Source organism: Dermacentor variabilis, chromosome 6, assembly GCF_050947875.1.
Source record: "Dermacentor variabilis isolate Ectoservices chromosome 6, ASM5094787v1, whole genome shotgun sequence".
In the NCBI taxonomy this organism is placed as follows: Eukaryota; Metazoa; Arthropoda; class Arachnida; order Ixodida; family Ixodidae; genus Dermacentor; species Dermacentor variabilis.
Genome location: NC_134573.1, coordinates 154548098 through 154563599, shown reverse-complemented (window position 1 = coordinate 154563599; position 15502 = coordinate 154548098). Strand labels below are relative to the sequence as shown.

Here is a 15502-nt window from a genome sequence, read left to right as displayed (position 1 = left end):
ATGAGAGCACGTGACTTTGGCAAAGTGGACATGCAGACCACATTTACGGAATAATTGAATCGTTCATAAAATTTTGCGATTTGCTTTTTCCTGGATTCGGTCTCGGGCCCTGCAAATACATACAGGCTGACCTTCGCTAAGCCCGCAAGAGAGAAAGCGTTACATTCTTTTTACTTTTCTGCGTACTTTTTAACAAACCTTGCACCGAGTGACTTGGCAACTCGAACATTTGCCAACCAGCCAGCACCTACCGTCGGTGACACGGAAGAAAAGCCACAGGAGCGCAGCCGAATTTTTCTCACCGTACAGTATGATAAAAATAGAAGTGAACACGCATTGTCTCAGAGAACGTCCTCGGCGTGCTGGGAGACACCTATGTACAACTGATGGCACTGCACCTCTCTTCTCTCTCATAGCGTCGGCGGCATTTTGTTCGCACACACACAACGCGGTTTCACGTTTCCCTTCTCCTTCAGTACGGTCTCCACAGCGAAGAATCGCCACTGCCACTGTGTCCGTTGGTCGCCGCGTTCGCCGTCGGAGAGGAACCCCGCGTCGCCGTCGTAGCGCCCGACGCCGACAGCAGCGCCGACGCCGTCGGCGTGGTCGTCGTCGTCACCAGTCCACCTGTCCGTGCACCACTCACAACACTAGGAGGCGGGGGAACCACGAGCGGGAGCACGGGAGGTGTGACTCCGGCGACACCGCCAGCGCCGGCCGCTTTGCTTAACGTCGCACCACCCGCCAACGTCAACGTCGTGGCTGTCAGCGGCGAGGGCTTCTTCCTCGCCACGACCTCGTCCAGCATCGGCATCGGAAGAGGCAGCGGCGGCGGCGAGACGCTACGGTCCGAATCGTCCTGAGAGCGGGCGTGCTTCGGCGAGGAACAGCTCAGGTCGCTGTCCATGATCGGCGACGCCGTGGCGGACCTGTCGGGAGACGAGGACTCGCCGCCGCCCAGCGGGTGGTGGTGGCCGCCGCCGTGCAGGCTGGCAGCCCGCAGTTCGTTGCGCAGCAGCTGCAGACCCGGGTGCAGGCCCGCGGCTGCCGCTGCGGCAGCGGCAGCGGCCGCCGCCGCCGCGGCGTTCTGCTGGCCCACGGCGCCACCGTAGAGTTGAGGGTAGAGCAGCGTCGGTGCTAGCGCGGGAGGCCAAGTGGCGCCGTTGGCGCTGGTGTAGTAGCCGTGCGGGCCGAGCAGTCCCGCGGCGTAGCCAGCGGCGGCGTGGCTCAGGTACGGCGCTGCTGCGGTCGTCGCCATTAAGCTTCCGGTTGTGGTGGTGGGCTGCATAGCGAGATAGAGAAGAGTTGTTAAACGCAAGTAATGGTCGCTCACTGCATATCTTAGAGCGCATTCCAGGACTCCTGTGAAATCTGCATTTATTTACACTATGCAAGGACGAGTGGTTTGTGTCACGTGATGTTCTCATATTAATTAATTTAGCGTCTAGCAAGTGATTACGGACAACAGTAACTGTAGTGTAGATATTGAAATGAGGGACTTGCTCCGTAACTGACGTCACAGCATAAGGTATGCTCTTTACTAGGCGGGAGGGCTCTGTGGAGATCTGATTATGAAAGAGCAACTGATCGCGGTCGGTTGCAGAGGGTGACAGGTGGTAAACCATCTCTTTTTACTAGTAATATTTGTGCCTTTCGCACTATATGTGCGTGAACTGCGACGCATAATTGTCAATTTATCACCATTAGTATGGAAATACTGTGTAATATTCTGTAGTATATTAGTGAAACAAGCATACTGAATGACTGAGCTGCATATTGAGTGTTACTATGTGGTTATTTTAAGTAGTTCTAACATTAAATAATCGCAAACCAGCTTCATTTTACTCACGAGAGCCGCGTCAAGTTGGCGCAATGACAAGGAGCTAGTAAGGAAAACGCATTCAGGCTAAACACAACTGAAACCACTTGGCTACCATACCACGTGGAAGCGAGAAGATATGGCGAAATGGCAACAGTTTAAGTATCATCAAGCGCGCTCACCACCAAGTGACCTGCGGGGACATAGAATGCTCGTTCATGTGCCCCGAAGAAGTTTAATTATATACCAACCTGGTGCGCGAACGCCGATCCGCCGTTGACACCGGCGAGCCCCTGGCGCAGTTCGGAGAGCCTGTCGGAAAGGCAGAGGTCGACCGCGCTCCCGTATCGGCCCAGCAGCAGCGGGTCCACCTTGAGGCCCAGGTTGGCCGCGGCTGCCACTGCAGCAGCGGCCGACGGCGGAGGCGGATCCCCGCCGCCGCTGGCAGGGCCGTTGGTTCCTCCCGTTCCTCCGCCTCCGCCGCCGGTCATGCTGCTGCTGTTGGAGCCATTCGATCGGTCGCCTGGGTTGAAGAAAGCCAGGCGTAAACAAGAGTTCGCGAGGCTATCCAGGAGACTGTCAGCAGCAAGACGTGCGGGAAAAGAGAACGGGAGGATAAGACGGAGACTGGCTTATGGAGCCTCTCAGCTCAGTTGGCATTACAGCTAAACTGACCCTGCTTGTTTCGCCAGAAAAAAAAAATGTTATCTTGATTTAGGGCAACACCGCAATGTCACTGATGTAGAACGAGAGATCGTGTACCACGCTCTCATGGCCAACAAAAAATTGCGTCCATCACACGTAAATGTTTCATTCTCTTGACCCATGTGCTAATTAAGCGCACCGTTTAGCCATTCCCCCTAATTTAGCTTATTTTTGAACCTTTTTTTCTTAAACAACCGCGCCCTATACTGAACTATTATTTCCAACCTCACAAGAACAGGAGTCGCGACGCTTCGGGAGAGAGTTTAATCGGACAACTGACAAACAAATGGCTGGTACACCAAACGCCGGCACACTACCCGGCGCAGGATCACGTAAAAAGATATGTAAATGCGATGGCTCTCTCCATTGACAACCCTTGATCGCTGCAATGGAAACCGGTCTCGCATTTGTTACTACTCCGGGAGCCTCGTCGAGACTTACGAGCGAACTGATGAGTGGAGCCAGTTTTTCGGGTATTTGACAAGCCCGCGCGGATGAAAAACCGAACGAAGACGTCGCAGCCATCGTTACCGCTTTTAAACAAAAGAGCGACCTTTTTTTTTCTCTTTTGTTTCAGTTTACGAAACGGCTTTTTCATTCCCCTCAAGCAAAACTTGCAACAAATATTTCACTCTCTCTCTCTCTCTCTCTCTCTCTCTCTGACATGAGGATGGCGGCACGCTGCCGAGTTTTAATCAGATTAGCCGCAGCGCACCCGCATGCATGTGTGTTTATGGCATAGAGAAGCTCAAGAGACGTTCGTGAAAACGTTCATGCATGCTGCTGATGCTGCCACAGCAGCAACAGAAGCAGCCACGTTTTGGGCCATCGAGAGAAAAGAAACAAACAGGATTCATTTCGGACTCGCACAAACAAGCGAGGATGGCTGGAGAACTAAAGGAAAGAAAACGAAAATGAGGAGGGAACTTTGAAGCCGGAGACAGAGGAACAGAAGAGGAGAAGTTGTAAGCAATGCTCCAGAAAACGGAGGGGTTCGAAATTGAAGGGGGCGCAAGTGAGAGAGGAATATCGGAATAATAAGCACTTTTCTCCACTTTCGCATGCCCAGTGAAGAAGGCAAAATGAAAGGGGAGAGAAAGAAGAAGAGCGCCCGTTAACCCTTTTTCGGGTTTCCAGCCACCGCCACCAACGCCCTCGTACTGCGAATTACCGTTGCTGCTTTCCCGTGCTAGAGTTTGGCTTTCCACCCTTTCTCTCCAAGAATTTTTTTTTTTTTTCAACAAGAACTTTCTCGTTCGTCTTACACAGGATCCTCGTTTCCTTCTCACTCCTTATCTCTCTATGTCTCTCACTCTCTCACCCTCACTCACTCTTATCTTTCGCACCTCGTCGTCCCAGTTTTGCAGGGAGGCGGGGAGGGGGGGGGGGGGGAGGGAGGCGAGGCGACGCGCGTTAACTTTCGGGCGCGCAATTATTTGAACAGGGAATAAAGTGATTTGCGAAGTGCCCGAAATATAAAAGGAGAAAACGCACGTTTCCGCGGAGAGCGACGGACGCAGCCCTGGAAGACGGCAATTAAAGAAAGGAAAGAAAGGAATTAACGAAGTAGAAAAGGGTCGCGGGGAGAGGACACGGCGGCGTTCGGTGGGGGGTGGGGGTGAGGGGGATATACGGCGGCGGCCCGGGCTAACCGCGGCTGGCCAGGAGTCCACGTGCTCAAGCAGCAAAACAATTAAAGGATGAAAGGAAATTGAAGAGGATGGCGCCGCATAACGACACTTTACAGAAAACATCCCTGCTCCTGCATCCCCTCGTCCTGATTTGCCTCTATAGCTTTTCCCCTCGGTCTTCCCGCGTTTTGCTTTCTTGTTTTGTCGTTTCTCCTCGCTTCTCTCTCTCTCGTACTTATTATTGCCGGTCTCTCACTTTTCTTTCTCTCTCTCTCTCCTTTCTATTCGAAACCTTCAACCGTTCTGCCGGTAACCGTGGTAGTGGTGTGAGTTTCCTAATTTAAAATAAGTGGATATCATTCGCGCGTCCCCCGATTGGAGGCGACACCACCGGCTTTAATGACGGTGGCGATGGCTATGTGGCCGCGCAGAAGCATACGCGTGATCGAGTCGCGGGAGTGTCCGGGCATAAAAAAAAAGAGAGAAACAAACAAGAAATGGAGAAATGACAAGAGAGCGAAGTCGAAGTGAAACAAATCTGGCTGTTTTTTTATCTGTCTGGGTCTTCTATCTTGCGGCTATTTCACGCAGTTCTTTCTTTCTTTCTTTCTTTCTTTCTTTCTTTCTTTCTTTCTTTCTTTCTTTCTTTCTTTCTTTCTTTTGCTTGTGTATCTAATCTGATTCCCACTTCACTGCCCGCCATGTTTCCGGTCAATACTCGTAAGTTTGCCGCTTCTTTAGTGATCTCTTGCTTAAGCCATTTTTGCTACTGTTTTCGCCTGAGTCATTGACTTTGCCGTTTCTCTCTCTCTTTATTTCTCTCTCTCTCTCTCTCTCTCTGCATGGCCTTACGTCGAAATAACTTCTTTTTTCCCTTAAGTGTACTCGAACATTAGGGCCCACTGGGCGGGGGGGGGGGGGGGGGGAGGCTCTTAAGATTTTTCTAGGCTCGGTGCTGCCAGGAATTAGAGGTTTCCAAGCGATTCATTTGACTGCGGCTGCAGGAGAGGCGGGGTAAGTGCGGTGCACCACCGTTCGATGAACGAAACATTCAAATATGAAGCCAACTATAGAAAAAAAAAAAAAAAAAGACCGGCACTCGGGGAGAACAAACGTATTCTGGCATGTAGAGAAGCAAAAGAACGGGCGCGGTATTAGAAGAAGGAAAAAAATCGTGCAGTTCCGATCTTCCGTTTGAGCGAACCCTCGTTGAAAGCTCCGTACGCCTTGCGTGCGAACGCAAAATGAGAAAGAAGCTGGCGCTCTAATAAACGACCCGAGAATACAATAAAGTATGAATGAAAAACATGAAACTAAAAAAGAGAGGAGGCAAGCGAAGGGTCATGGTAGATATAGGCATAGAGGGTCGAAATTAGGGAGACAGAAAAAGAAAAGGGGTAGAGAAAGTAAAGGGAGAGGGAGAGCGGGAAGGAGGGAAGGGAAAAGGGGAGGGGGCCTCTGCGCTCAAGCCGGATGGGAGGAGAAGTTTCAGCGGTTCTTAATTTCACGGAGGTGTGCCAGCGGAAAGATTAAACACAGCGACGAGAACTCTCAAGCGTGTAACCTCACTCGGTCACCATCAGTGGCACCGCGGTTCATTCTTCAACTCGACGACGTTGCGCTGCTCCTCTTTTTTTTTTTTTTCTTGTTCCGTTCCAGGTTCGCGTTTCTTTTTTTCTTTCCTTCTTTCTGTACCTTCTCTATCTATCCTTACGCGGCGAGTCGCGTTTCCTCCTGTTTCTTAGTTGAATTCCTCGTGCTCACCGCAGCGACCACCTTTCATTAGGGGGCCGAGAGTTTCGGGTGTGGAAAAAAGGAAAGATGGAAAAGTGGAGGCGAAGTGAATAAGGTTGACGTAGAAACCCAAATGGTTAGGAAAGAAACTGAAATACAAAATCTGCAGTCAGGAAAGCCCAGAAAAGAAAGGTGGCTGGGGGGGGGGGGGGGGGTGTATGAAGTGAAATGTCTCGACAAAAGGAAAAGTGGGGAGAGAAATTTATGTAACTGGGGTGACAGACTAGTAAGAAGCCGAATCGATAGTAACAACGTGGCAGCGCTTGTATGCTGAGTTCGTACGCACACACACATGTGAGTGCGTACCAGGGTTGAAGGCGAGCACCCTGTGACTCTAACTCCATGAGCTTCGGTTCGGTCCGCCCGCAGCCGTAGTGACGGAGCAAAGTAATAAAAGAGGAATGAAGATTGGAAGTGAAAGGGGAGGGGGGAGGCAAAGCGGTCTCTGTTTCTGCAGGCGCGTTCTCGTTCATTAGCTAAATCTACACTACGGCGGCGGCAGGGTGCGGGAGACCGACACCGACCGGCTTTTCGAGAGAGCTCGGACAGAAAAAAAAAAAAAAAAGACAGGGTTCACTTTTCGTTTCGCCTTACTTTGCAGTACTATTGCATGCGTACTTACGTTTATTCTTTCTTTATTTTTTTGTGCTGCCACTTACGTTATCACTTTTCTCCTTTCACACCTTCTCTCTTCTCTTCGTTCTCTTTTCGTTCGGCCAAGCGGTAAAGCGTTTGCTCCTTCCGCTTTACTTGCTTTGCATTAATGATTTCGAAGCGCATCCATTGCTGATCACTAAAACATTTCGGTATTTTTGTATTTCGATTCTATCTTTCTTTTCTGCTTTTTTTCCTCTTGCGGACTGATAATTTCAGCAAGGAAATTAAAGTGGAAGGGTGTGTAGCAGTTGGAGAAGGACTCTTCGGGAGATCGTACAGGTTGGCAACCTTTGTAATGCTACTGTTGAATATAATAGCAGAAAGGCTGCACACGTGAACTTATACTGCCGTGTTTGGCATGCCCCAGTCTAGTATTCACATTACCGTTCTAAAGCATCCTTACGAAGTGCTTTCTTCTTGTCCTTTTGCCGGGACACCTATTACCTAAGGCGGACAAAATTAATATACGCTCTATTTTTCTCCTTACACATCTGCGCTGAAGAAGACAGTGCCACACATCCCACATCTGGCAGTGGTATCTAACTGTCCTTGCGACATCATCACTGCATATTATCCTATAGTTTCGAAGTTTTAAGCCAACAAAGTGATCGTCGGTCGAAAGTTTAATGCTGCAAAGCCACCTACCTGCCTTTTCGCTATTCTTCTTCTATCCTCCTCCTACCTTCCGCCCGGCGCGGGCGCGAACAACTTGCTGCGAACGGTTCAATTGATGTCACGAGACACAGAGCTTCAAAGCGCAAAACTTGGAGCTAATATATGCGTCAGGCTCTGCCCCGTTTCGCGAAGACAGATACACGCCAAACGCAAACTCGTAACCAAATTGGCAGGTCTATTCGCTTTCCCGTCGCAACGCACTTTCTTCTCGGGCGGCACTCTTCCCGGCATTGGTGGGGTGCTATGACGCTCTTGATGAGGGAGAATCGGATCGTCTTTTCTCCAATTGGTCGTATACGTATTGCAAGCAAAGAAAAAAAGAAACAGCCTAGCGAACTAATCGAAGATATAAAAGGGTGAAATGAAGAAGGTATAGGGCGGAGGGTTGCTAGCTGAAGTTGTGAAAAGTAGGAGGCGGGAAGGACTTTTTATTGTTACACAAATTCGATGAGAACCAATTTCATTCGCAACAATAGAAAGCCTCGCTACTGCCGCTTCCTTCGATATACGCACATCCCGAAGCGAGAAGCCAGGCTAGACAGGGCAGCTTCGTCTTCCCGTTGGCGGAGCTACGCAAAGTGGTTTCTCTTTCTTGACTCGCGAGTGGCGAAAAAAGTTAGGGCAGCTAGAGCTCCTGGGAACCGGGCTGCCTTTGGTTGGGAGTGCTAGAGCTATAGAATGTGTATATATACTATGTAGGGGTGCCGGAGAAATTCAAGCGCTGCTTATATGGACGCGCACCCCAATGGTGAGAGAGACGAAAAGTGATGAGACAGACCGGCCCAATGAAATGAAACGGAAATAGTGCATCACCTCGTGCGAAAGCTGGAGGAAAAGTCTCTCGCCGCTCCTGGAAGTAAGCCGAAGAGCAGGGGAAGCGTGCATATGCACACAACTTCCCTCGCTCTCTCCCTCATTCCCTCTATCGTATAGAGTGGGCATTTTACCTATGACATTCATTACTCCAATTCTTTTACTGAAGCTCCACATCACAAGCACTGGAAATTTTCTGTTCATTTGTACTGTTCCTTTCTTTCTTTCTTTCTTTCTTTCTTTCTTTCTTTCTTTCTTTCTTTCTTTCTTTCTTTCTTTCTTTCTTTCTTTCTTTTTCCAAATGTGTGGCTGCTTCTCATTTACTCTTGTGCGCTCGCCTTGTCGGCTATAATGAACAAACTCGAAGGACAACTCTTCTTAACCCTAATTTCGAGCATGAATCCTATACCTGCCAGTATACCTGAGACCGGTCCCAGAAAAGAAAGCGATGGGATACTGTGGATGGCCCTGTGCTTCTTGTTTTCGGCTTGCGTCAGATCGCCAGATTGAAAGAGTAAATACAGGTGAAACCTGGAAACGAAACAACGCATTGGCGTTGTTTCGTAATTGTGCGCGTTCTAACACTTGCGTGGATATATAGCACTTAACTGTGAACGCTGCTTCTTTAATTCGCTAGGCTGCGCGTTACAGAGCTGCTGTTAACACGTGAACATTTCGCCTTGGCTGCCTACAGGCTCGACTGTCCCGTCGGGCGTTCAGGCGCGAACAAATAGGCATATCGTTCATATACTGGAGGACCAGTTCTTACGATAGACGAAGCACACAGGAAATGGCGACTGAGACACACGTGTGTCGCTCCTTTCTGCGCGCATCGTCTAAGCACTGCTCCTCGCGAATCTGAACTGTGCCACACCAACCCGTCCAAACTGCCACCTCATCGAGGTAGGCGTAGCTTACTCACCAGGCGTGAGCTGCGAGGCCCCACTGGAAGGGCAGGAAGAAGGTGACCCGTCTCCACCGGGGGCCGGCCCGGACCCATCGAGTCCCAGAGCCTGAGGAGCGGTGACGAAAGGGCCGGCCGCTGCCAGGTACGTCGAGTAGTGCTGGTACGTACCCCAGTGCGGGTCCGTGCCCAGGTGAAGAACTTGGCTGGGGTCTGCGCACGAAGTTGGGAGAAAAGAACACAGGCGATTGGTCATAAGGAGGAGTATCTCCGAACGGGCACGCAGAACTAGTTATGCATAGCTAGCAGGGGCGTAGGCTAAGGGGAGGGGGCGAAATGGGGAGGGGGTGGTGCCCCCGATGTGCGAAAATCCCCTCACCCCAAAAATCTTTCGCACCTAATAAGCGTCTTCTTGCTCACCCAAACCACCAAGAAGTCGCACTGTGTTCCTCTTACCCGACTAGCACAGCAAGAGTCTCCTTTAAATTATGCGTGTAGAATAAAGGCTCACGTAGTGAACGCCGATACAGGATCTGACATGGAACACGTTCAAGAGCCATGCTCAGTATATACATGTGTATACGTAATACATCACGTATACAGCGTGGCTGACGTGAGTGATTCTTGCTAACACAACGGTTAAAAAAAAGAAAAACGGTCATTTCTCCAGCTGGGTTAGTTCAAAGCCAGAGTCCCATGTTGCGATTATGGCAGATCATCTCTCACGTGTGTATGTCTTGTAATCCAAGCCTACTTTTCGTCGCCAAGGTTCTGCCCGTCTTAGCGCCGCAGCACTGCGAGACGCGGGCTCCTTCAAAGCACCGAATGCAAGTGCCCATATAAGGCACACTATACATGACTTTCGTTATCTGACACGCACCAGACGACGGTACGACACAACGCGAGTCCGGCCTGAGGCCCAGACAACGCAGCGGAAGACGAACGTATTCGAAGCCCCGCGCCATCTTGCTCTTTGCTGCCGTTCTCTTATCGACACGCTCGCTCTTCTCCGTATTGAGTATCCGCTTATGATGCATCGCATCGTGCGCATGCAGCCGAAGCTCTGGGGCAAGGGTGCGGGCTTCTCTCTCTTTTTTGTTTTTTCTGAGGACGACTAGATAATAATCCGCCCCACCATAGACACACGCGCACACAGTGCGGCGCCCATACCAAGGCGAGGCGTGCTCGCTCGCTTGGAGGAGGCCTCGGCCGTATGTACTACATTATATACGACCACGTGCACTATACCGGCCGTGAGCTTGGCTGTGCGTGCGAATGTTTGCCGAGGACCAGCCGACACCTCCCGAAACCCGGGGTACACCGCGTATCGCGCTTCTCCTGGTTCCAGGGCAAGTTTTTTTTTTTTTTTTTTTCTTGTCTGGCATCTTTCTTTCTACCCTCTTTTCGCTTACTCTTTTTTTATTCCTTGCCAGGAGTGGCGTTACAAAATGAAGGGTAGAAGGGAGGATGGTTTTGGTTCCCGTGTTTGCCCATCGCGGAAAGCTCCCTTCGCTTCCCGTGAGTCGCTGGAGCGCTAATGATAATTTTTATTAATGCCGTTGCCTTTCCCTGGTCTTCTCCTTCGCTCCATCTATTCTCCCTACATCTCTCGCTTTGAGGCGGCTTTTCTTTTTCACGCGCTGTAATACGGGAGGGGGGGGGGGGCGCCGCAGGGTCGGTGTCTTCGCCTAAGCGGCTTTTTCGAATCCGCGCCATCAGCCGCTCTTTTCGCCAGAAGCGCGATCGGGAAGCCGCCGGCGCCGCCACCACCACCGCACACATCGCCCAGCCCCTCCCACAACTTCTTCCATTTTTTTTATTTTTTTTATCCCTGCTATGCTGTCATCCCCGGGAGCTGTCTCTCCACTCGCAGTTACTGTCTTTGTCCTCGTGCGTTTCTTTTTTTCTTTTTTTTTTTGTCTTAGTGCTCGATGCATTAAGAAGAGTTGCCCCACATATTCGGCTTACCCGAGCGCTTTGTCTCGGCGCGTGTCAAATTATTTAGGATTTGAGACACCGCGCATGCGCAATGTGTCACCGACGTGTGTGGTGCAATGCCCCTTCGCCGTGCAGTCTAACGGCACTGCTTTCTGTACTAGATCATTCTGAGGAGCTTACAGGTATTTTTTTTTCTATTATTAATATTCTACAACTGTCTTGCTGCTCTAGGCTGCGTGTCATTTATCATGTCGCTCATTTTTTTTATTACTTATTTCGAATAACTGATTATCGACCCGCTGCTTCCAAAATGTATCCCTGCATAGTGTCGCGCCACCGCCTCGTCTTTTCTGCGGCTCACCTAACAAAACTCAGGCCACCCGTTTACAAGTGAGCAGTGACGTGATATCGACGCCATTATCTCGATATACAGTCTTGAAGTATGTGTCGCTAAAGTAGCCAGAATGCTTGTCCCGTATGGAAACTTTTTATCTGCGTGTGCGCGTTTAGCAATACTGAAAGTCCGTGTACTTAGATTTAGGTGCACGTTAAAGAACCCCAGGTGGTCGACATTTTCGGAGTCCTCCATTACGGCGTGCCTCATAATCAGAGAGTGATTCTGGCACGTAAAACACCATATTTAAAAAAAATATATACTGAAAGTTGCTTGACAGTGAGTGAAAAGCTTCAGGTGATCAGTAAAACGATCAAGGTAAAAGATGTGTGTATAAATGACTACACTATCCTCTTTTTTTTTCTGTTCAGTTTGTTCCGCTGGAGAAAGCTCTTCAAGCACCGCCAAGAAGCTGTAACTTTCCTTCTTCTGCTGTTGAGCATGAATGTTAATGCGACGCGTGTTGAACGAATGCCAGAAGCAACGCTACAAGGCCTGAAGCATTAAAGTTCCTACTATCATCGCCCGCGCGGGCCGCTACAGGTCCTATATGAGAAGGAGTATCATTATATAGACTCTGAGACTATGAAACTGAGTACGATGACATTTAGAGGGTTTGAGAACTCTGGACTTATAACTTATGTAAGGATATGGTCGGCTATAGCGGATAGTCATTAACACTGTAAGGGTATAGTGCCCGCTTACATTGATAAGACCCGAAAGCGACCATAAAGATGAATATCTATGCCCTTTCTTGTTTTAGATTTAACCACTTAAAATGTTAATTTCATCTGCGTCACACTGCCGTTTATAGGTGACAATACCATGGGACATTTTTTCCGCGTGTACTTTCGGGGACCCGTGCCTCTGTGTTGGCGCATTAATTTTGTGCCGCGCGATAACCGCTTTGTTCTCGTGGCCAAAGTGCATGTAGTTTGTGCTATCAGTGTTATTTCTAAGGGAAGGATGTCGGTCGGTTAATAATAATAATATTTGGGGTTTTACGTGCCAAAACCACTTTCTGATTATGAGGCACGCCGTAGTGGAGGACTCCGGAAATTTTGACCACCTGGGGTTCTTTAACGTGCACCTAAATCTAAGCACACGGGTGTTTTCGCATTTCGCCCCCATCGAAATGCGGCCGCCGTGGCCGGGATTGTCGGTCGGTTAAATGAATGCTACGATCGTCGGGCAACCCGACGCCAAAAACATGCTACGAGTACGCTTCGTAAGGCTACCGCTTTATGGTCAGTTGCCATAATTTACCACCGCTATTCCCTTTTTGACCAATATACTACAACAAAGCTACGTCATCCGTCGTGTAACACGCGTGGTGTCTTAAAGGGGAGATAGAAAGACGTCTCTTTCTCATCTCTGTGCTCCTCGCTCTATATAAAGTAAACGAATAAGATAAAAAAAAGAAAGTTACCTGAGATTTAAAAGGACAGAAATCGCAAGCCGTACAGAATGTGCTCCCCTGCCACCACACTGTTTTTTTTTTTTTTTTCACTCTTACTTCTCCTTTTAAGCCTGCAAAAGTTGGTCTACCTGGTGCGGATAAATTATTCGTTGCGGCCATAAATCTCCGCGATAGCCGATCATGCGACGACTCCGGCGCCGCGAACGCTACGCCTACAACTACGCTACACGACGACGTTGTTTGCATAATTGACGCTCAGGAATGGCGACCGAAGAGAACGAGGGGCGATGGCGTATACACTCGCGCCGACGCTTTCGAAGCTGTAATTCCCGCTCTTTGTCCACGTGTATATATATATATACACATACTATATATACACGTATATACAGACACAGCAGCAACAAGACCAAAAAGCGCTGGATCAGGTGTACGTATGGGACGGTAGCTCGCGTTAAGCGCTTTACCCTTTTATGCCAGCGTCCTTTTCTTTCATCATTACTCGACTCCTGCATGCCACTCCCGCCCCCGCAGCTCGCTTCTTTTATCCCAACCGTATAGACCGCTTTCCGTTTTGCTGCGTAGAGGTGTTCATTACTCCTGATTAGATCCCGGTGCGTTAAAGAGCGCCCTCTGTCGCTAATTACCGCGCCTCCGCCCCATCCTCGTCCCCTGCCCACCATTCTTGCTTTTGCCACCTTCGCGAAAACCTTGCGTAAACTCAGGTAGACACTGTACTCCAACGGGGCCCTATACCGTGGCTGCAACTCTTATTTTAACCCGCTCGGTTCTTTTTTTTTCCCGTATTTTCGACTCCATGATCGCTGAACCGACCTCTGCAGTTTCAACCTCAGTGGCGTTGCAGCGTGTTGTGATTTCTTCTTTTTTTTTTTTAGCTCTAGACAAATCAGCGCAAGATTCCTCCCGCCGCAGCACACTATTCTCTTTTCGGCGAAGTAATGCTGTTGGCGCCGAGCAATATCTTCTCCACAACCATCCTTTACTTCCTTTCTCGGCGTCCTCCAGCTGATGCTTCAACCTCTTTCGTTCTTTGCCTCCCGCTCTCTCGGTCCCTTGCCGACACTCCTTTCAGTTCTTTTTCGGGACACCTGACGCGCGAACCTGCATCAGCTCGTTTTAACCTCATCAGCCGATTCTGCGCTTGTTTGTTCCGGTGCTTCAGTTTTGCATGCTTCCTCCGGTACACCATACCCGGCCGTTTACTTCTTTTTTTTTTTTTTTTGACTCCATCCTCTAATGTCTCCTTTCGTCTCCTTCCAGGTTCCACAGTGGAACTGCGCGCATGCGAACCTCGCGTGTGGACGTTTAGGCGCATAGGGGACGAAGTAAAGCACGCACAAACGAAGTAACGTGTAGAAATGCAGACAGGCTGCAGCGGGCGGAGTCGTGTTGTCGAACGCGCGGGAAAGGGCCACCGTGCGGAGCGAGTGTCGAAACGGGCGGTGATTGGTTAGAGAGCCGAGCACGGTTGGCGAGGTGTAAAGCGACTCCGCGCCTAACGTGGTGCGAGAATGAGCATTACAGGAGCCGACTGCGCCCCGCGCTCGTCGCGACGCCGATAAGACCCAGTCGTCTTACGTCGCCCCACGTTACGCGACTTTCGCTTTTCGTATGTTATCCAGGCAATGCGGCGTCCTTTCGCCGTTTGCTAGTGAACTACTTTCCGACTTGTGCACTTCATCTATGGCTGTAGGAGGTTTTTGAGCATGAAATGCTTTTAGCTCCCATTGTCGGCGACCTTCAGGTTACCTTGAGCCAAAAGCCACAGTCGTTATCCGGGCACTAAAACGAGAACATCCGGGCAAGTTGCGAGAACAAAACGAGATCATCCGGGCAACCAGTGAAAACGTAAGAAAATGCGGTCTGTGGCACCCATCCCTTTCTACAGGACCGCATTGTGCATACGGTAGTTACTTCCCAAACAAGTTACAAAAAATATTGCTTCCGAGTTCTTCCTAATGTTTGTTCGCGCTATCGCTCAAACTGTAACTTCTAGTACGCCGAAGTTTTATTCGTCATTTCCAATAGCGGCGTTCAACAGGCACATACAGGGCACCATACACTTCATTGTCAGCTTTTGGCACTGAGACAGAGCTGCATGCGCTCTGCGGAACGCCTGCGATCCGCGAGTTCCCCGACACGGATTTTGCGTCGCCTCGAGAGATGGTGCCGGACTGCGTGGCGCCTCCTTCAGGCGATTTTCTTCTAGCTGGGCAGTGTCCACATGGACCAGTGCACAGTAAGGCGTGGTGCGGTGTAGCTTGGTGGGGTGTGCCGTTGCGAACATGCAATACCCATTTTAAGACTATGGCTAGTATCATCTCCAACCGATCTGCTTTGTCGGTCGCCATTTTATGCTTGCGTATACTCTCGATTACGGGAGAGCCAGCAACTTTGTTTTTACGCTTGGTGTCGTCGGTGCCAAGAGTTGTGCGCGCTTTCTTCTACCCTTTTGCCTCTGTCGTTTTTGACACGGTTGCAGTCTTTCTGCACGCGAAGCTGGGTTTGTCGAAAGAAATGTAAACGTCTGGTTGGAGCGATAAAGGCATTTTTTCTTTTTTTGAGGGTGTGCGCGTTGGTTTTGTCTCCTGAGCTCTACTATTTTTTTTTTAGTCAATCTGAAGCTCATAGTTTTGTTTCTCAGCATCATCATTTGGTATTCCTGCATGCTTGTCTGTCATTGTGCGTGCGTGCGTTCGTGCGTGACTGTTTAAGATGCCCTCAGTTCACTGTT

The 15502-nt window shown here is 49.9% G+C and overlaps 1 protein-coding gene across 1 annotated transcript in view; it reads right to left on the bottom strand.

The window, feature by feature from the left end:
- Positions 1–280: 280 nt before the first annotated feature.
- Positions 281–15502, bottom strand: part of LOC142585528 (uncharacterized) — a 134131-nt gene continuing 118909 nt past the window's right edge. Inside the window, exons 4-6 of the mRNA XM_075696337.1 lie at positions 9017–9211; positions 2071–2342; positions 281–1282 (exon numbers count right to left, since the gene is read on the bottom strand). Coding sequence (XP_075552452.1) covers positions 473–1282; positions 2071–2342; positions 9017–9211 — 1277 coding nt within the window. The 3' untranslated portion in view covers positions 281–472. The remainder of the gene's footprint in view (positions 1283–2070; positions 2343–9016; positions 9212–15502) is intronic.